The following is a 23,117-nucleotide window of genomic DNA, read 5'->3' as shown; positions in this document are numbered from 1 at the left end:
ATGTTTACAATCTGGTCCTTTATAGCAAACATTTGCTAACCTCTGCTCTAGTTGTGTTGGATGCACAGGTGTTCATTTTATTATACTATATAAGCTATATCTTTTTTTTTTTTTTTAAAGATTTTTATTTATTTATTTATTTCATAGACAGAGATCAAAGTAGAGAGGAAGGCAGAGAGAGAGAGGAGGAAGTAGGCTCCCCGCTGAACACAGAGCCCGACGTAGGGCTCATCCCAGGATCCTGAGACCATGACCTGAGCTGCAGGCAGAGGCTTTAACCCACTGAGCAACCCAGGTACCCCTATAAGCTATATCTTTGATTTATTTTTCTGTAATATACTCAATTTTATATAATTACCTTTTAAAAACTATACATTAATTTAGAAATTACAAATGCTCATGACATGAATTAGATTTTCTCTATGTTTTCTTAGCATATAAGTCAAATTTATGAAATATAGAAACAACAAAAAACTAAAATTGTTAACAAGCATCTGGTTCTTAGGAACACAGAATAACACTAACAAACCAGTAAGACGCATAGCTGAAAAGGCTAACAGGCTTAATATTTAATTTCTTGGTTAAATCTGACTGTTTGGAAGATACAATAACCATCAAGTAGCTTTCCTTCACCTTTAATATGCATTTTTTCCCAAGTTCCTAGCCTAAAAAAAAAAATCATGTAACTAAATGTTTGCCTTCAACTGCAATAGGAAAATCATTCACCAACCATAGAAACTTGGCCTTATTAATGTATTAATAAGCATATATTACATGATCAGAGGATACCTGATTGCTATTAAAAATTTTTTTTTTTTTATCAAATCTAAACAGAAGATCCTTACTGAATTAGCAAATCCACAGCACAAGGAAGTGGTGGAAGAAGACGCTGAATTACTTCCTCAGTAAGGAGATCACCACAGTGGAAAACAAAACTCTTGATAGCTGAAAAATAGAACAGACTTTTACTTCGCAGAATGTAATAAACCATGAAAAAAGCACTCATTAATGGTACAGCATTTGCATTTTTATTAGAGGAATAAAGAAATGTGCTAAAAACAAACAAAAAGTCATGAAACTCTAGCATAAAAAGGAGGCTAATGTTTTTTACATCTAATCAAGGTAAAAAAACATTTTCTAGAATCACTAAATCACTAAAAGAGATCAACAACCAAGTTAACAAAATGTTGCTTTTCTGGGGTTTTACTCAACCCCTGAGTTCAGAAGTAGAAGAATAAATTAGCTTAGAACCTCAAGTTTGCCAGTTCTACACTAATTCTGCAGAACCATGACATTTTAGCCAGCACTGCACTGTTAGGTTCTTACAGATGTTACCTGAAACACATAATTTTTTATAAGGAGTTATTTCACACGTAGAATAAAATGAGTATTTTAAAATTAGACTGAGTTTCAAGACTAATTTCAAAATTGTTTTATTTAAGAGTAAAAATGCCATGAATAAACAAATAAAACCAAAATCAATGCTTCCATGTCTTTCCAGAAAAACCACTTCCTTAGTTCAAATATTCATGGTAGATACTATTTTTTAATGGTTCATATACTATATAAGGGTACAACTTGCATATATAAAAAACTAAATGGAAACTATACTTAATTAATGTTAATTAAATCCAAGTCTAATATTTCTTGGATGCCTGCTTAAGACAAAACAATCTTGAGAATTCTCAACTAGATTACATCTAAGAATCAGGATCAGGAATTCTAAAAATTTGGTTTATCATGTATCTGTTATAATCACTAATTATGTCCAATTATAAAAATCACCATAAGTAGATATTTTTGCCATTAAAGATATAAATATGGGGAAAGTTAAAGAGTGGGAAAAAGGCAAAGGAAAGGGAGAAACAAAGACTAAACTATACCTACCACAGAGTGCACCAGCTCGTCCTTCCAGGGTTACCTGCCATGTAAATGAATCTCCTCGGCTCTTTTCTGTTTCTAGATCTTTAGGAGACACTGGAAAGACACACTTCCACAATAGGAGAAGTCGAGAAAGGTGATGACTGACAACTGCAGGACCTGTAATTTATTCAACTTATCACTTATAAAAACCCCAAATGTTACTCTTAAAAACTCAGTAAGCAGGGCTTAGGGTTAGGTTTAGGGTTAGGGTTAGGGTAAAATAAGTACTCCTTATTCTAATTTCTATGTTGTGCCAACTGTATGTTTTTCTTCTGTAGTAAAGCAACATGCATAGAACTAACTGCACTGGGCTCTGGAAGAAGACCACCTAGGTTAATACCCTGGTCTACCTATTTACTAGCTATGTAAACTTGAAGAAGTTACTTAACCTCTTTGTACCTTAATTTTGTCATCTATAAATGGAGATAATAATAGCATTTACCTCTTTAGACCCTTTCTGAAGTTTTTATGAGTTTATATATCAGTGTTTGACATTATGCAATTATCATTCAAAATTTGCCCAATTTGCATACTATAGGATAAGGTAATGGCAAAATGAAAGGGCAATTGCAAACAAATCTTTTTTTATGAATGCAATTTATAGCAGATTAAAATAGAATTAATTTCTCCATTTTTCCTCTGACTTGCTTTTTTTTTCTTTCCCTGGCTTGCTTTTTAAGAAGAGGCCATATGCTAACTCCTATAGCGTAATTCAAAATAAGAGTAATTCAACGTTTTTTGCTCACTACTTCCCTTTAAGGCAGTACTAAAAAGACCCTTAGGGGTATCTGTGTGGCTCAGTCAGTTTAGCATTCCAACTCTTGGTTTTGGCTCACATCATGATCTCAAAGTGATGGGATTAAGCCCCATGTTGGGCTCCATGCTCAGCAGAATCTGCTTGACAGTTATTTCCCTCTGCAGCTTCCCCAGTTTATGCGTGTGCTCGAGCTCTCTCTCTCTCTCTCTCTCAAATGGATAGATAAATCTTAAAAATATTAAATAAATAAACCCCTAGAATTATAATAAATTAAGGAAATCAGAATAAGGCCATTAAGAATAAGTGACCATAAGGTTTGTATATGTGAATGTATGTGTGCATGCACATACACATTCATATATACTGAATGGCTGTTGGGATAGAGGCAATTCTGAAAGGAAAATTTTGTCTGTTAAAAAAATGCAGTCACTGAAAATATCCACAGTTAAGTTTCGTAAATATCTGCCATTAAACCCTTAAGATACCTCACTAATTCAATAGTGAACGGTGTAGTAACTCTTTCCCACAAAGGATCAAGATGTCAAAATCAAGAGACACGTATGAACTAACTTAAATAAAAGTGTGTGTATAGTAATTAGAGTTAAAACACAAACGAGAGTAAGTTTATTCACACCAGAAATAACATACCTAATAAAAACCATATACTTTATGAGCTACCCACAAATCTGTAAGACATGTAGAGATATATAGGTAAATCCAAGTTGTTTCCGATGGTATCAGATAAAGTGCGAAGTGTAGCAAAAAAGGTTAAAAAATCTGAGGAATAGATTCGAATGTGGTCTGAGTTTATGTTAGTTCAGCATAGTGAATATATTTTATTTTTATTTATTTATTTAAAAGATTTTATTTGTTTGACAGAGATCACAAGTAGGCAGAGAGGCAGGCAGAGAGAGAGAGAGAGAGAGAGAGAGAGAGGAGGAAGCAGGCTCCCTGCAGAGCAGAGAGCCTGATGTGGGGCTCGATCCCAGGACCCTGGGATCATGACCTGAACCGAAGGCAGAGGCTTTAACCCACTGAGCCACCCAGGCGCCCCTAGTGAATATATTTTAAATGATGGAAACTGTAAATGGTAAAGGAAATGGTGAAAATGCAATAAAGCTTTTAAAACTCCAAGGGAAAAATTAATGAAGCACTCAGTCATCTACATATTATTTTCCATAAAACAGTATGAGGACTCCCTGGAAAAACACTGGTTGAAAGCCTAGGGCAGAAATCTAAAAGCTGAGACATCTTATCATGCCAAAAAACAAACAAACAAACAAAACACGTTATAAAAGAACACCAGGTTCATGTTAAAAGAACACATGAACCAGCACTAAGGGACTTCTACTGATGAGACAACTTGAGGATCAAAAGGCATAATGACTGCAATGGACTGAAACACATAAATATATAAAAATCTATGAGTTCATAATGACACTTAAGACCAAAAACATCACTGATGCCCTTTGAAAGTTGCTAGGTTAGGAGCAACATATTTTAAAATTTGATAATAAAGGGAATAACGCATAACAAAAGAATAAAGCCCACGAAGACAGAGCAAGTAAAAACATTTTAAGGCACCAGGGTGGCTCAGTTGTTACGCTGATGATCTCAGCGTCCTGGGATAGAGTCCCACCTCAGGCTCCCTACTCAGTGGGGTGTCTGCTTCCTTCTCTCTGCCTGCCTCTTTACCTACTTGTGATCTCTCTCTGTGTCAAATAAGTGAATACAATCTTAAAAAAATTTTTAAAAAATTTTTTAAGATTGTATTCACTTATTTGAGAGAGAGAGAGTGAGTGAGTTAGTGACAGAGAAAACACAAGTAGAAGCAAGAGAAACAAGTCCCCCACTGAGCAGGGAGCCCAATGTGGGGCTCAATCCCAGGACCCAAGAATCATGACCTGAGCTGAAGGCAGATACTTAACTGACTGAGTTACCCAGGTGCCCCAAAACATTTAATTTAAAATTTTAATCCTTTTTTTGTACATTGATTATGAATATACAATAAAATACGTACTAATCTTTTTTTTTTTTTTTTCCAAAGACTTTATTTATTTGAAAGAGAAAAAGGGAGAGTGCCTGCATGGGCAGGGGAAGGGGCAGAGGGAGAAGGAGAAGCAGACTCCCCTCTGAGTGGGGAGCCTGATGCAGGACTCAATCCCAGGACCTTGAGCTCATGACCTGAGCCAAAGTCAGACACTAAACCCACTGAGCCACCCAGGTGCCCCTAATCTCTTTCTTTAAAAGAGAAGGGATTTCTTGTAGTCTTCTTCTGCTGGAATTAATTTGTTCTGAAAAATTTTATTCTTTGAAATACTGCATTTATTAAGTAGTTTATTTTCTCCTTTAATCAACCAAGATCATCAATGTGGCAGGCATGACACACCCAGCCAAAAGCAAATAAAGGCTTGACCATATTATTCCCATCACTTTGTGAAACAATAACCTATGCCAGGGTCCAAATTTTAAACCATTAAAAAAGTAGAAACTCTTCTTAGCTTAAAGGCTGTATAAAAGAGGTGGCAAGACAAATTTGGCTCACAGGCTGAACCCTAATATAGTCGCATAAACCTCTTTAATCATCTCAAGAACAGTATTTAAGGTGGTTCTTCATTTATGACTGTTTATTTTAATTTAAGCTCCTTTTAAACCAAAGTACTTCAAGGTGTGTGTCAAAATGATTTACTGGTTAAATCTAGTCAGTTTTATATCTTGGCAATAAATGATACAATTATAAAATAGATTTCAAATATAACCTTAATAAAGCAATAAAAATGAGTTTCAAAGTTATAGGATATAAATATAGTAGTCATGACCATAAAATAATTACTGATTTTTAATAAATATAACTTAGTGAGCCCTATCCCATTCAACTACCTTATTGGCATTACCAGTTCTTAAAATAATCATAGAATTGGGAGTCATAGTCTCACAGTCTATGGTATGTTCTCCTGCTCAGCGTTACATTGTGGAGATTTTTTTTTTTCTGAGGATGGACGTCAATGATTTTTGGAAAAGTCAAAGTCATTCAGAGTTAAACGTGAAAGGTGATCAAATTGGCTTACCCCACCTAAGGCTCATAAATTGTTTTTTTTTTAAAAAGATTTTATTTATTTGACAGACAGAGATCACAAGTAGGCAGAGACGCAGGCAGGGGATGGGGGGGAAGCAGGCTCCCCACTGAGCAGAGAGCCCAGGACCCTAGGATCATGACCCAAGGCAAAGGCAGAGGCTTTAACCCACTGAACCACCCAGGCGCCCCATAAATTGGTTTTGAAGAGACTTTCAAAAAAGGAGATCTGAAAACATCTTGAGGGATGGAGTAAGTATATGGCTTCCTAAGGTGACTGCTAACAGAAAAATGTTTGTGTGGATAGTTAAATTCTGGAACAAATCTAAAAATTAAGTCTCCACAAATCATGCATTACAATATTTTACATTCATAAAACACAAAGTACTTCATAGTCATGTAAACCTTCCACAAGACTGTTGTTACCTAATGTCATCAGAGCAGCAATCAACAGCCATCCAGATTGTGTGCGCTGAGCTGAAAGACGACTGTTTTGTACAGCTGAACACAGCAAATCCTCTGCTAATGTCATAATAACCTATTTATATATGGAAGAATAAGATAAAGAAGCATATCAATTTATAGGTTACTGGATAAAAGACAGCAATTAATAATCTCTTGAAAAATGAACTCTTACATATAACAAATATAAGTGATAAAGGACTGTCATTCATGTAGACTATATCATAGGACAATATCAGAGAAAACTATAAAAAAAGTTAAGTTTCAAGGTTAAATACTGGCATACAGGGTTGTATACAGCAACCCTGTAATTCTCTGTAGAGCACATATGATGACATTGTATAACTAACTGTTCAAGTCAAGGTGCACAGAATTTGAATTTACTTTCAATTATAAACAATTATCTTAAATCTGTAATTACCAGAGAAAGTTTTCTTATAGGAATCTCCTCTTTAAATTTTTATTTAAGATTTTATTTATTTGTCAGAGAGAGAGAGAACACAAGCAGTAGGAGTGGTGGGCAGAGGGAGAAGCAGGCTCTCCACTGAGCAAGGAGTCCAATTTAGAACTCAATCACAGGACTCCAGGTTTACAGCCCGAGCCAAAGGCAGACACCTAACCAACTGAGCCACCCAGACAACCCAGGAATCTCTCTTTTTTAAAAATTTGCATTCCATTTTGATACTCGAATATCTGATAATCTTTCTAGAGGCAGTATACTACAGAGATTAAAAGTCCTTAAAATAGTTTCACATTGAAGTGAGTTTCACAGTAGAGTGGGACTCATGAAAGTATTATATTTTAAAAGTGTATGAAATAGCCAAAACAAAAGAGGAAAAACCAGATTATTTCATATGTTACGGATAATGCATGCTTATATAGTACAGAGTCCAAGAGGCATCTACTATGTCTGGGAAAACATCTCTGTTACCAAACACCTCTAGAAAAGTACCAAGTATTATGAGTTAGCACATAAATTTTCTGAACAGGAAGGCTAGTGTATTTTATTTTATTTTTTTAAAAATTTATTTATTTTTATTTTTTTTTAATTTGACAGAGATCACAAGTAGGCAGAGAGGCAGGCAGAGAGAGAGAGAGGAGGAAGCAGGCTCCCTGCAGAGGAGAGAGCCTGATGCGGGGGGCTCGATCCCAGGACCCTGGGATCATGACCTGAGCCGAAGGCAGAGGCTTTAACCCACTGAGCCACCCAGGTGCCCCGGCTAGTGTATTTTACAACAAGCAACCAACTTACTACTAACTTAGGACTACTTGAAGCCAATATAATCAATGAATAACACTCAATAAAAACAAGGATAAAATAAGCAATCCTTTCTGCCTAACAAGTATGATCTGAGGATATTAAATCTAATTAAATACATGCAATGGCAATTCTTCGCTTAGAAACACAAGACAGAATATGTTAGTTGTCAATCACCTTACTCAAGTGACATTGGCAATACTCAAAAAGTAGTTTTATAGCTTCTGAAGTAATGGTACATTCTTCTGCAAAAGCTAAATGGCAGATATAGTATAATACTAAAAATGATGTAGGAGTGATAGTGAGAAAGCAAGGAATGGTGATTTAATTCTTAAGAAGTACACATATGGGGGCGCCTGGGCGGCTCAGTTGGTTAAGTATCTGTGTTCAGCTCAGGGTGATCTCTGCTCAGTGGGGAATCTGCTTCTTTCTTCCCCTCTGTCCCTTCCCTCGCTCATGCTCCCTCTCTCTCTCCCCCGCTCTCACTTGCTCTCTCTAGAATAAGTAAAACCTTAAAACGAAAGTACTTATATGTGTTTAAGGCCTAGGTTACAAAGGCTTTCACTGTCAAACAACATTCTCTGATAACTCACAATTCCTATTTATGCAATCCACTGTTGCCATTTTTCTTTTATTTTTAAATTTTTGATGTACACATTATCCCACTTTGGTCAGTGGGAGACCCTTAAGTTACTTTCTGTGTGCTTTTAAAATGAAATGAACACAGGATGATGACTTCCTTATTCTCCGCCATGACAAGATATTTCAGGTTTACAGTATGCCTCTCCTGCCCCAGATCTGGAATCAGCCATTCCTTCATGGAGCCTTAATTCCCTTTTGCATAAAATGGTGTTTAGAGCCATAATCTGGGCACTAGGGCTTTTCCTTACTACTAAGTTGTCACTGCTTTAGGTCTTGTCACTGGACAGAGTGGGGATTTAAGTACTCTTTGGGGGTGGGGGGGATCAGTTCGTAGTGGCATTTTCCATTCAAATTTAACATATGGGGCTTTTACTTAACTTTCTTGATTTTAGAGCTATATAGCTCTTTGCAGCTCTGTCCTCTACAATGTTATTTTATTTTTTACAATGCAATTTTATTTATTTTTATTTATTAATTTATTCATTTTTTAAAGTAATCTGTGTACCCAATGTGGGCTCAAACTCACAACCCCAGGAACAAATTCTGTTACTAAATGGAGATATTTCCAATAAAAAATACAGAAACCATTCCTGTTTAAGTGTGGATAAGACATTTTTAACTATCCCTTTGTTTTTCACAGCAACCATTTGATAGTATTTAAAAATTAAGTAATATAGCTGATTTCTCAAAGTTGTCCTGCGTGGTTTTGACTGGGTGATAAACACAAAGATGATGATGTTTTTTAGAAAAAAATTGAAATGTCACTATTGTATGTGAAGAATGAAATCTTTACCTTGCCCTTTCCATGAGGAATTCCTAAAGGACAGTGTTTCACTGCTCCCAACAAAGCTGCCACGGCAAAACTAAAGCCAGTCACTGCTTCAGGTGAAGACTTAAGTACAGTAAGCCGTTCCAGGCAACGGTCTAAAAGAGGTGTTAGGTAAGAAGGTAATGCCACAGCAATGCAGTGTAAACACCAAGCTGCTGCTAGTCGAACAGCAATGCTAGGGTGCTGAATAACTGAAATGACACTGTCAAGAAGACCTAGAAGGACAGAAAAACAAAAGAGACTTAACTCTACAGATAAAGTAATTTAGCCATAAAACAGTCAAAAGAATAAGCAAGCCACATGGATATAAAATATATTATCTTTATCTATACCAAATCAGAATAGAAAAAAAGACTTAAAAAGATACATAATTATAAGTGATTTTTTGGGAGCCCAACATGGGGCTTGAACTCAGGACCCTGAGATCAAGACGTGAGCCAAAATCAAGAGACAGCCACTTAAACTGAGCCACCCAGGTGCCCCTAAATGATTTTAATATACAAGAATTACTTCTAATATGAAAACTGGTTTAATACACAAAAGAAAAATTTTATTTCCTAAATAAGCTACTGTTCTGCTTTTTTATCTTCAGACCATTATTCATTTGGTACTAGGAATTAAAAATTATCAATGCATAACAAAAACACCTTAAAAAGAAATGTCACACTGTGCTCCTTTTCTTTTTACAAAAATCTCTTTTGACAAATTTATCTACATAATTAGCTTTCTATGTACCATAACACCCTTGCCTGAGAACAAAATGTTGAACAAAACTGAGGCTTTGCTAGATCCTCAATGGGCTACTAACCAATTAATTATACAGTGAAGTACCACTGCCAGTAAGAATAAAAGTCTACATTTGCTGTATACAACTTCATCAAAATATGTAACAGTTCATGTTGACTGCTAAATTATATGGGATAAAGAGCTTACAAGCCAAGTATAATGTAAGCTTCAGTCAGCAGGAAATACGTACCACAGTTAAAGGAAAAAAGCCATTAAAACTGTATTTTTAAAATGATTAAATAAAAGACACATATTGCATGATTCCATTTATATGGAATGTCCATAATAGGCAAATCCATAGAGACAGGAAATACATTAGTAGTTATCAGGGGCTGGGGAAAGGGGAAATGGGAAGAGTGAACTTTTTGGTATGTGAATTATCGCAGAGTGATTAATCTTCCAAGAAAAAGAAAACGGGAGACTGCTTGAAAGGACCTTTGAGGAAGTGAATTACTTGTATCACATAGAAATTAATGTTTTCACTGCAGATGAGAGACAAGAGTTCAGGTTTGCTTTTCTTTTTTTCCATGTTATCTTAAATATTTTTGGAAAGGGAGGACTAGGTGTGACTTAGTGAACAACCTTTAATTATAAAAGAAAACACTCAAATATATACATATTCTTAATAATCCTGATTACATTTATTTCACAAAATATCTCTAACAAACCTATAGTGGAATCTATAATAAATGGGATATATGAAAAAGACTTGTCTCCTCAGAAAAAAGTTTTCTAGAATAAAAGGAAAAACAAGGTATTCAGAAAAGTCGCAAACAACAGATACCTGCACTTGAATCCTGCAGTAAAGGTGCAGCTGTGGTGCCAAGACTGTATATGAGATTTCCAAGTTCTTGTAAAGCACACACCAGCATATGCTGGCTGGCCATTACATCTGTGGAGCCAACCCGGGTTTCCACATTACCCTCATTCATCACAGCATCTGAGAGAAACATAAGATTTAACTACTTGTCCATGTTTTATTAAAATACATTATAGGGGGTAGGTGTTAGAAGCAGAAAATATAAAGGCAAAAATTAATACCACCTCTCTCTATACCTGAAACCCTTAAGGCAGTTAACTGAAATACTACAATGGGGACTTGCACCAATTCTGAGAAAGAACTGAACTAAAATAACCAATCCAGTTCAAGCAACCTGACATTAATCCCTTAATTACTATTACACGTGGCACTGAAAGGGAGAATGCATAGAAAACTAAAAAAATATTCCAACTTCACTGGTATACAAGATAAATAGAGTGGACTTAAAATAGTACAGGAACTGGGATGAACTGTTTTTCCTCTCTCTTTTTTTTTTTTAAGGGGGTGAGGGGTAGAAGAAAAGGGAGAGAGAGAATCTTAAGCAGGCACCATACCCAGCCCAGTGAGGAGCCCGAGACAGAGCTTGATCTCACAACCCTGAGATCATGACCTGTGCTGAAATCAAGAGTTGGATGCTTAACTGGCTGTGCCACCCAGGTGCCCCTGAGATTAACTGATTGTTTTGAAAACATTTTATCAACCTCTAGAGGAAGATTATGAATTCTGAGGAATTATTATCACCAGCCTTTAAGATATATATATATATATATATATATATATGATACTTATGTGTTAGTTTATGTCTCATCTATATATTGACAACTTTACCTTAAAACAACTGACATCTATCACAAAAGCATTCTTTTATTCATTTAGTATATTATATACCAGTATAGTTTGTCCAAAAGGTCAATTGCTTCAGCATTGTTAAAACAGAGTATCTTAGTAAATCCATACCCACAACTTTCTTTAACTTCCAGATAGCCTGACAAATGTCCTTGGCAGCAGCAATTTGAGCCTTTTCTCCAAGAAGACCTCCTATAGCAGCTCGAAGGATAAATGAAACACAACGACGACCGCAGACAGCATCAGTCTGAGTCTGGGTGGCTTTAGGGTGCGACTGTGACACAAGGCTTAGGACATGAGAAAGAAAGGCAGCAAAATTCTTCTCTAGCCATGTTCCTCCTAATGTTGAAACAAATACCACATAAGCCTAAAAAAAGAAAAGATTTTATCTTCAAAATGAAATAATTTTAATTCTATATTAATATTTTCTCTTCTACAAAATACATACATTTTTTTATTCTTTCCTCATTTAGTCATTTAGTTATAGAAATACATATATTTCTATAACTTTATATAACTATATATATAACTATATATAAACATATAGTTATATATTTATATATTTCTATAACTTTATAAATGTAAAGTTTATATAACTTTATATAACTATATAAATGTAATAGTATTCTTCTGTCTCTATTAAGCCCAAACTGCAGTACACAGTCTTTCAACAGGGATTTCATTTGTGCTGCATTTTTATTTTGGTCAGACTGGACCAAGTTTCAGAATACTCATACTTATGCCCAGAGTATTCAGATACTAAAATTCTCATTATAGGCCAGTGAGCATTACACGTAGATACTCATTTGTGACTCTAACCTGAGTAACTCCAACTCGAACATCCCTACTGACTGAACTGGTTCCTTTCAGCATATCTCCACTGGCTCGAAGAAATCCTGAACTTCCACGTAGAAACCCTGTTCCTAGTAATTCCAGAACCTCCTCCAGAGATAATCTGCGAATGCTCTGACGTGAGACTGCTATAACAAAGAACAAAACAAAACATGTGATTCTTACTTTACAGACTAAAATTTTAATGCAAGACCTTGATTTACACGATCTTCGTAAACACGTTAATAGAAACAAAAATAAACTAAAAATCCAAACAAAATGCAAAATTGACAGGACATTACACACATTAACATACAAAAAGTTATACAGGGGTTCAGAGGTCAAATCATAGAGGACTCTGAAGTAAGTCAATGACATCTTAAAGACTAAGCTACTTAGGAATTATGCTGTATTGCCCTCTTTTTTTTTTTTTAACGATTTTATTTATTTAATTGACAGAGAGCATAAGCAGGGGTAGAGGCAGAAGCAGGGAGCCCGAAGACACAGGGCTCAATCCTAGGACCTCAGGATTATGACCTGAGCCAAATGGGGTGTTCCCATTGCCCTCTTTTCCACAAAGAAGTTAAAAGGCTAAGTTTTTAAAAAAAAAATTTTATTTATTTGAGAGAGAGAGAGATAAAGAGAGCAAGAGCAGGGGAAGGGACAGAGAGAGAGGGAGAAGCACACTCTCCAGAACCCTGAGATCAGGACCTGAGCCGAAGACAGATGCTTAATCAAATGAGCCACCCAGGTGCCCCAGGATAACCATCTTCTAAAACAAAAAACATTAACTGCCCTTGCTCTCTACAAATGAAAATGCTTATAGCTTTAAAAGTTTAAAATGCTTTAAAAATTCTTTTTAAATACTAAAAAATGCTGAAATCATAACTTTATATTTCCAAATGCTCTACAACTCTTAATGAAACTTATATAAAGTGACCATCATATCCTATTTTTTAATAATTCTCAACTGCAGGTACAACTTTTGTTATATCCTTAGTCTTTGAAGAGATCAAAGCAAAATATTACTAAAATGATCAGTTGGCTCTCAGGCTACAATAATCAAGAGATCAGTTAGGGAAGAATGTGTCTTCAAGTTTGTTTGTAGTCTGACATAGAAGACTTTCTTCCTGTGAATATCTAGGGATCTCTTACACACATACATACATACTTCCCTCCCTTTCATTCTTCTGAATAATGATGGTCATGAGCTCTGACTCTCACTATTGGTTCAAGTCATACACAGTAGAGAAATAAACTTCCATTAATCAAAATGATGAGCAAAAAACCTACTCTAGTGTAAAGAGGAAATAACCATCTGAAACAAATGAAAATCTATGTTGGCATTTGGAAGAAAAATATTAGTGAACAGTATAAAATCCATGCCCTCATGAATCATAAATTCTAGGAAGGAAAGAATAAACAACACAATAACTGACTAAATATATAATATGCTAGACAATGATTAAAGCGATGCAAAAAACAGAGCAGTTCAGGCTCAGGAATACTGGGGGAAGTATTTGCGATTTTAAATAGGGTAGTCAAGGTAGGATTCATTGGAAAGGTGACATCTGAACATAGTCTGAGGACAGTGAGGGAATCAGGCATGCAGATATCTGGAGAAAAAGTGTTCTAGGCAGAGGAAATACCCAGAGCAAAAAGGCGTTGGGGAAGGATATGATGCATACTGGGTTCCAGTAGAGCTATGTGAACAGAGCAATGGAGTAATCTAGTAGGGGATAGGCCAGAGAGTAAGCATGGGGAAAGAGAAGGCACTGGTCTTTGTAGATCATTATCATAGGGATGTGAAGTGAAGTGAGGTACCAGTGAAGGAGCCTAAGCAGAGGAGTGATATATCTGTCACTTTGCTTCGGTGCAGAGAGAAGACTGTAGAAGAGGGCACAGGGAGAAGCAGGGAAACCCACTAGAAGCAATTTAGTAACTCAAGCAAGAGGTGATGGTGGCTTAGATCAAGGTGGTTGCAGAAGAGTCGAGTCTGCATAAACATGTATTTTTAAGTTTTTACTTGAAAAAGTTTCAAAATCACATTACAAAAATAACTACAGGAGTGCCTGTGTGGCTCAGTGGGTTGGGCCTCTGCCTTCAGCTCGGGTCATGATCTCAGGGTCCTGGGATCGAGCCCCACATGGGGCTCTCTGCTCAGCAGGGAGCCTGCTTCCTCCTCTTCTCTCTCTGCCTGCCTCTCTGCCTACTTGTGATCTCTGTCAAATAAATAAATAAAATCTTTAAAAACAACAACAACAAAAAACCACAAAAAGAACTTCAAGAATAGTAAAATAAACTCCCATGTACCCTTCACCTAGACTCACAATATTCTCATCACTTTTTCCATTTTTGAAGAGTTTGTGCATGACTAGTTGTTTTATACAAAGGCACTCAATTTGAGTCTGCCTAGTATTTCCTCAGAATTTTTGGCAGGAGAACTATGCAAGTAATTATAAGCCTTCTCAATGCACAGCATCAGAATGCACTGTCAGCTTGGGATCAGTCTGTCCCTATGTTAGTGTTAGGATACTTGAACACTTGAATAAGGTTTGTCTGCCAGGTCTGTTCACTATAAAAATATCAACTTTCCTTTTATAATTACTAAGTAACTTGTGTGGTGATACTTTAGGACAATAAAAATATGCTGTAACCCATCAAACTTTCATCCAACAATGCAATGAGGATTCCTACCTGCATAAATTATTACAATGACTGCAAAAAGGTCATTATCTAACAATCATTCCTTCTATCTTTATTTGTTGTCATTTTACTGTAAAAAAGAGCTTTCCCTTCTCCTTTACTTACTTACTTTCAGTGTGCACTCATAGATTTCGTTTTTATTTAATAGGTATAATCCATTTGTCATTATTAATTTTGCTTCTAATACTGTCTTGGATTTGACCAGTGGAATTATCTTCAAAGAGCTGGCCAGTGGGAGCACCTAATTTTTTTGACACAACAGTATGTTCCAAGGTCATCTTCAGACATTTCCTTCGCCAACCCCATAATTAGCCAATTCTCCAAGGGGTCCCAATTCTGGGTATGTTTTAAGATTGTCCAGTAGAGAAGCTATTGAGTGTGAGAGTTAAGAATCATGGGTGACTTTACAAATTTTGATTTGAACACCTGGAAGGACAGAGTTGGCATCAACTGAGATTAGCAAGCCTGCAAGTAGAACAGGTGTGTGTATGTTCTAGAGGAGGAGAGATCAGGTATACCCTTCAGGAAAAGTTAATTTGAAACATCAAATAAACATCCAAAGAGATGTCAAATAGGCAGCTAAATATGAGCTTGGTGCCCAGGCTAAAGATATAGATCCAATAATCCCTGACATATAGATGGTATTTAAGCCATTAAATTAGATAGGATCACCAAGAGGATAAGCATACACTTACTGCAAAAGAACAAGTATTAGGCAAGGGGCCTCTTCTATAAAGATAAGGACTCAACAAGGAAGATGAAACAGGAATTTCTAGTGAGGAAGAAGGAAAACAGAGAATGAAGTTATATAAGCACAGTGAAAAAAGACAAGGAAGATAATTAGCTGACTTAAATGTTGCTGAAACGTCTACTGAGACAACTGAGAACTGCCCACTGGCTTTAGGTGGCTGAGTACAAACATCACCTCAAAAAGGGCAGGGGTTTTTGTTTTGTTCAATAACATATCCCATGTGCTCAGAAAAGATCCCAAGTATAAACAAGTATTTCTTGAATGAATGACTGAATGAATGAACACAGAGGTCTTTGATGAGCTTAACCAAAACAGTTCTGGTGGAGTGAATGGGGGGGGGAATCCTAGCTGAAGTGGGTTTGAAAGATATGATTGGAGGGAAACTAAAGACACTATCAAGAAACTCTTCTGAGGAACTTTAATGCAAAGGGAAGAGAAATGGAGCTCCAACTGGCTGAGAAGATACAAGAATTATTTTCTTTTAAAAATGGCAGAAACAGAAGGATGTTTTTGTAGGTAATAATCCAACAGAGAGGTAAAAGCTGGTATAAGAGAGAGGAGACTTCCTAGAGCAATATTCTTGAACAAGTGAGAGAATGATATATATTAAATTATATATATTAAAAAATCACATAAATTCCTGGCAACTTGTTCCAATGATAAGAAAGTGTCATACTCAATCCCTGCTTTTAAAAAAAAATTATTATTTATTTATTTAAAGCACATGAGTAGGGGAGAAGGAGAGTAGGAGAGGGAGAAACAGGCTCCCCACTGAGCAATGAGCCTGAGGATGGGCTCGATCCCAGGACCCTGGGATCATGACCTGAGCTGAACCAACTGAGCCACCCAGGTGTTCCTCAATCCCTGCTTTTTAAGTGCCTTGGAATAACTATCACCTGTCTGAAACATGTTAGTTTTACTAAGGAAATCGTTTCAGTTCCGTACTTCATAATCTTTTGTAGTTGAGTATGCTAACCTCCACTGCATTTGTTTTCTAAATTATTAAGCACTATGTTATCAGTCCATGACTGTAAAAAAAATCTATTATGGTATCTAGATCACTTTTTAGTTGTATAAAAATAACTCAATTATTTGTAAGCTAAAATTTACAGAGGAAAGATGATAGAATTTCTAACAAAAGCTTAGGCCAAGGATTTTTACTGTGGGTGAAGCGGATTCTTCACTTTGCTTAGTCTGATTACAAAAACGCTAGTTTTTTGTTTTTTTTTTTTAAAGATGTTATTTATTTGACAGAGAGAGGGAAGCAGGCTCCCTGCTGAGCAGAGAGCCCGATGCAGGACTCGATCCCAGGACCCTGAGATCATGACCTGAGCCGAAGGCAGCGGCTTAACCCACTGAGCCACCCAGGCGCCCCCAAAAACGCTAGTTTAATTCAGAACTACCATCAAAGCATATACATTTAAATATTCAATCATAACTTATGCAATTCTACATTTTGCTTGTTTTTACTGAAACTGTGTGCTACTGCTAATGGTTCATTTACAGAAATGAGCAATTTACATTTTTAAAAAGGATTTGATTAGGGACACCTGGGTGGCTCAGGTCATGATCCTGGGATCATGCTCAGGAGGCAGTCTGCTTCCCTCTCCCTCTGCTGCTCCCCCTGCTTGTGGTCTCTCCCACTCTCTCTGTCAAATATATAAATAAAATTTCTGAAAAAAAAAAAAAATAAAAAGGATTTGATTAAACATTTCTTCCAATTTCAATTTCTTAGGTGGCTTAAGATTTAACCTCCTAAAAGTCCTGAACAACATTTTTCTGTTTTGGGTTCTTTTGGTGACTTCCTGACCTGTTCCCATTCACCTTTCCCCTACCTCCCAATAAATAAGAAAGTCTTACTGAATTATCAGATTAGAAAAAACCAAAATAAAAATAAAAATTTCTTATTATAAATTTTATTTATAATCTCAATTGGAAAGTGAGGGGGCTATAAGTTTGATAATGTTCCACAGATGACTGTGACATGCTGTACTTCCTGTCCTCTCCCATCTCTGGTTAAAAACATTAGTTTTAGAAAAAAAAAATCTCCCTTTATATAACTATAAACAATTTCTCCAGCAATGCTTCTTTAACTTTAATGTGCACATGAATTATCTGGAGATCTTGTTCAAATGAGAATCTGGATTTAGTAAACTGTGTGTGGCCTGAATTTCTGCATTTCTAACAAGCTTCCAGGTGATGCTAAGACTCCTGATCGCAGATGTTTCAGTAGTTAAATTTCTAAAGAACAAACACATTTTCATTTGTGTGAGATTGTTTATTCTTTGGAGACAGAATGATAAAGCAAGTTTTCAGTTACTCATCAATGTTTTATATACACTGTTGATTAAACCCAGGCAAATTCTCTTGTTTTCAAAAATACCCCATCCTTCACTGCCTAGAAGCATAGAAATAAAAAGTAACACAAAGTAAACTGTCCAAGTACAGTGAATTTAAGTACCTGTTGTTTGGATTATTTACATCACTGCTCCCTTTTATCAACCTAGAAAATGGCAAGCTGAATATAGGTAATCAAATTCATGTTGCTTAAAAAATAATCAAGATTTAGATCATACCTATTATTGGATAACAATTAACAACTTACTTAAAAAAAAACAAAAGTAAAGGACATAATGTAAAGATGATGACTGAATAAAGTACATTTCTTCAAGAGTTTATTTTTTTCCTCAAATTTTTACTGACTTATTTGAAAATGAAATCTTGGTGGGGTGCCTGGGTGGCTCAGTGGGTTAAAGCCTCTGCCTTTGGCTTGGGTCGTGATCCCAAGGTCCTGGGATCGAGCCCCACGTCGGGCTCTCTGTTCAGCAGGGAGCCTGTTTCCTCCTCTCTCTCTCTGACTGCCTCTCTGCCTACTTGTGATCTCTGTCCGATAAGTAAATAAAATCTTTAAAAAAAAAAAAATGAAATCTTGGGACCTAACCAATGTTTATAAACTAAAATTGATTTAAAAGATATCCTGCCTCTTTTCAAAATTAACAATGGGTAGTAGTAATACTACATTATGTTTGTTTAAACGAACTGGGAATAAATTACAATAGACATTTTGAAAATAATTATATAATTTTACCTGATCCTGGATGTTTAGAAATTATAGCTTTAGCCAACACTGTGCCTAGTAGCTTTGAAACAGAAATCCGCACATCATAATTGGAACCTTCAAAGGACTTAAAACATAGTGTGGCCACACTATCCAAGTCTGTACTCCACATAAAGATGGCCTCTTTCTGAAGTTCAAGGAGACACTATTTAATTGAAAACAAAACAAAACAAAACAAAACAAAAAAGTACAGACATTAATGAAAAATAAAATGTAAATGTCAGGTTCAGATCTATATAAGTTATAGAAACTATCAAGTTCTAACAAAAATTATATACAAATCCAAAGTATCTAAATAATGACTGCAGAGACAACAAATGAATACTTATTAAAAGTCATAAAAATTATACTATATAAAACAATGTGTCCACAGAAGATGGGAGGACAACCCATTCTAAGTAGGTTAGGAAAGATGTCTGTGGAACCAATCTGTTGGCTATAAGCAGTTGTGAGAATAATTACAACATAAACAACTCTACTGTCCTATCTTATCAACTATATTAGGAAGGCCATGATAATTCTGACGATCTCAAGACTTGGCCTAGATCTGCAGAGGACTAAACTGCCTTATTTTGCTTCTATTTCCTAGCTTCAAAAAGTGACATATTCAAAAGAAATTAAAATATCAAAATCTAAATCCCAGACTTAAAAAAAAAGAAAAAGAAGGCGTGATTAAAAACAAATTACTCTCAAATAACATAAACTTTACATGTAAACTTCAGGTTATACAACTATAGAGAGGAAGCATAGTAGAGTGAAAGAAATACTCAGTCTGGTAACCTGAATTCCCTGCCCTCCAACAAGGTCTGAAGGACCTTGGGAAATTCATACAACTCTCTGGACCTCAGTTTCCTCCTATGCTAAAGTAAGATGGGCTAACTACCAAGATTATACTCTGAGATCATGTACCTATTAACAGGGATACTAATTTAATTTTCTTTATATTTATTTTGAGAAATTCTGTTGATTAGACCATATTACCTTTGCAGCAGCACAACGAACAGCCATGGATCTATCTGTTAAGCAGGATTTAGCAGCTTTATAAACATCCCTGTGGCAAGGTGTAGCAGCAGCTCCTAGTCCATTCAATATATTTTGCAGACTAAGCATAATCTCATATCGACCTTGAGACTACCAAAAAGAAAAAATTTAAGAAAAAAATTTAACTGTGAAAAGTAGCATTAAGCATTAAAATTTCTCTCATATACTAGTGAAATACTTCAATATCCATATACGCTAACCAACCCATCTAACATCAAGAAACATTAACAGTTGTTATTTTATGAAGTATTTCACCATTTGAAAAGTGGTATGTCTACATATTATAATATTTCAACAAAATACAAAGGATTGATGCGAAGATTAAGTGAAATTATATTAAAAAATCCTAGCACAAGGCTAGCATGTTGTTAAGCATTCAATAAATGGTTGCTATTAATGAGGTAACATGGTAAGTGGTCAGCACCTGGCAGCCAGGTGCCCTTGGGCAAAACTGTACCTTTTAAATGGACATATCCACCTCACAGGTTGTTGTGGAGCTCAAACAAGTTACTATATGCAAAATGCTGAGAATAAGGCCTGACATATAGTAAATGCTCAATAGATTTTATAGCCATTAATATTTTAGCATTTATTGGGCTGAGTAGTTTAACTCAGAGAACAAAAGTCTGGGCTTTGGACTTAAAAAGACCTGGGGCTGAATCTTGGCTCTGATCCTTAGCACCTGTGTGACTTTAAGTTGTTCTTACTTATTTCTCCATCTATAAAATGAGAACAAGATGAACCCCACAGAGCCAGTGTGAGAAGTCAGTCAGTCCTTGTGGGGAAAACATTTACCGCAGGGCCTGGTACATAGAAATACTCAAATAACAGTCGCTGCTTATACTACTGATATTTTAATAAATGCCCCAAATGATTTCTATGTCCCAGAAAATTAAGGCCACTAAAGATAACTAAAGTTGGGGGAAGACAAAGATCAACATCAAGTATCATTTTCATAGGAATGTTATTAATTTTCTTTGCCCAAAGGAGCACAACAATGAGTAATTAATAGGTGGACATAACCAACTGGGTCTCAAGGTGAAACTTCTGAACTTTCTTTTTATCCCAATTTTATGATGTCTATTACTGAAGGGCATGAATCAAAGGTGGGAACTCTTTGGTCATCTCCAACTTGTTGTAGTACCTGATCTACTAAGTCATATAGATAAAAAATAGCAAGAAATAAAATCCTCAGCAGTAACTTGAAAATTTCTGAGACTTAAAGAGTAATCCCATTAATCATAAGGCCTAAAGAGATTATAGCTTAACTAAGAGAGTTAAGTGGGAAAAAAAGTTTATTTATTTATTATTTGAGAGAGAGAGAGGCATGACAGGAGAGAGGTCAACGGAGAAGCAGACGCCCTGTCAAGCAGGGAGCGGGGTGTGGGACTCGATCCAAGGACTCTAGGTTCATCAACTGAGCAGAAGACTGTCACTTAACCAATTGAGCCACCCAGGCACCCGGGGGGAAAAAAAGTTTAAAGTGGCCATTCCTCAGCAGATAAAAGTTCTTACAAACATTTTCTTATAAGTAAAACCCAATTTTACAATCTCTTTTGATGTTAACAATCTCTTTTGCTGAATCACTTTCTTCAGTTTTCTAGCAAAACACTGCTTAGAACTGACTGGATTCGATCATTAGTTTTTTGTTTGGACTTAACTTCTGAAAGATCTCGAATAAGCTACATTCTTTTTTTTAAATTTTTTTTTCTTTTAAATAATCTCTACATCCAGCATGGGGCTTGAACTCAAAACCAAGAGTTGCATGCTCTACTGTCTGAGCCAGCCAGGCACCCCAAATCAGTTACATTTTTCTCGAAATTTATCATATTTTACATATGAACTTTCAAATTCAGGTCGTGATCTATCTCAGAGTCTCAAGATCAGGCTCTGTGTCAAGCTCTTTGCTCAGGATGAAATCTGGAGTTTCTCTCTCCCTCTCCTTCTGCCCCACCCTATTGCACATACTTGTGCACGCAGGTGCACAAACATTCTCTCTCTCTCCCCTAAAATAAATAAATAGTTTTGTTTTTTTTTAAATGTGTAGGCAACTAGATAGCATTTTAAAAAATTATTTCAGAGCTGTTTTCTAGACTTCTTCTCTAGGTGAGGTCAGAACAAGAACTAGTATGTTGTTTTTATATTTAGAGATGCTGAGGGGCACCTGGGTGGCTCAGTCATTAGGTGTCTGCCTTTGACTTGGGTCATGATCCCAGGGTCTTGGGATTTAGTCCCACATCAAGCTCCATGCTCAATGGGAAGCCTGATTTGCCCTCTCCCACTCCCCTTGATTGATTTACCCTCCCTCGATGTCTGTCAAATAAATAAGAATAAAATCTTAAAAAAAAAAAGGTGCGGAGTTATCCTTAAATATTAGGGATGACAGATTTAAAATTTTTGATAAACACATATACAAATGCTTTAATTTCAAAATGATTGGTGAGGGGCACCTGGGTGGCTCAGGCAGTTAAACTTCTGCTTTCAACTAAGGTCATGATCCCAAAGTCCTGGGTGGAGCTCCCCCATCAGCTCCCTGCTCAGCAGGAAGCCTGCTTCTCCTTCTGCCTCCACCCTTCCCCCTGGTTGTACACGTGCTCTCTCTCAAATAAATAATAAAATCTTAAAAAAAAAAATTAGTGAAATTATAGTTGGCAAGAAATTACAGTATCTTGGAAGACAAATGAAGAGACAGTTACAAAAACAAAGGGTATTCCACAGTGGTAAATGATCACAAATCAATAAGGCTAAGGCTAAGAATATATTCCTCTGACAACTAAAAGGTCAACCAGACCCTAGTCATACTTATATCCTCCATGTTCTTTCCCAACCTGATTCTATTCCTTACTCTTTCCTGTTCTGGTAGAATACTACTCCAACCATCAGGTACCCAGTTGTTACCAACTACGTATCTGGATCCTTGTTGACAAGCACTTGCTTTAAGTACTAGTATTAGGGGAAAAGGTGATGTGAGAGGATGAAGCAGGGATGGATTTGCCAGAGAAATACTTGAAGCTTTTGCCAATCTGGATTTATCCAAAATTATAAATTGCATTACTGATTTTCTAATAAAGATTTAATATACAAAAGAGATATGTACATCTCCTAGAAATATTTCTAGGAAATATTTATGGATATATTTTTATACATACCTGCGTATGCTTACCAGAGGTAAAGCACTTCTGTTGGCTCAAGAAACCATAAAACACAAAACCATAAAATACTTTTTATTCTTTTTCTTTTGATATAATAAAAATTATAGTTTATCTTTTTACTC

At 36.0% G+C, this 23,117-nt stretch overlaps 1 protein-coding gene across 8 annotated transcripts in view; it reads right to left on the bottom strand.

The window, feature by feature from the left end:
- The window catches only part of HEATR5A (HEAT repeat containing 5A), a 94,326-nt gene that overhangs the window by 67,881 nt on the left and 3,328 nt on the right, over window positions 1-23,117 (bottom strand). For 6 of the 8 annotated variants that reach the window (XM_032848903.1, XM_032848905.1, XM_032848906.1 and 3 more), the window contains exons 4-12: window positions 19,784-19,933; window positions 18,773-18,947; window positions 12,216-12,376; window positions 11,508-11,763; window positions 10,515-10,670; window positions 8,909-9,159; window positions 6,180-6,291; window positions 1,888-2,040; window positions 846-945 (exon numbers count right to left, since the gene is read on the bottom strand). In XM_032848903.1, coding sequence (XP_032704794.1) covers window positions 846-945; window positions 1,888-2,040; window positions 6,180-6,291; window positions 8,909-9,159; window positions 10,515-10,670; window positions 11,508-11,763; window positions 12,216-12,376; window positions 18,773-18,947; window positions 19,784-19,933 — 1,514 coding nt within the window. The remainder of the gene's footprint in view (window positions 1-845; window positions 946-1,887; window positions 2,041-6,179; window positions 6,292-8,908; window positions 9,160-10,514; window positions 10,671-11,507; window positions 11,764-12,215; window positions 12,377-18,772; window positions 18,948-19,783; window positions 19,934-23,117) is intronic. The other 2 variants (XM_032848904.1, XM_032848908.1) reach the window with 1 other exon arrangement.

This window comes from Lontra canadensis, unplaced genomic scaffold (assembly GCF_010015895.1).
Source record: "Lontra canadensis isolate GAN:19392208 unplaced genomic scaffold, GSC_riverotter_1.0 scaffold214, whole genome shotgun sequence".
NCBI classification, from domain to species: domain Eukaryota; kingdom Metazoa; phylum Chordata; class Mammalia; order Carnivora; family Mustelidae; genus Lontra; species Lontra canadensis.
This window is presented reverse-complemented; position numbering and strand designations above follow the sequence as displayed.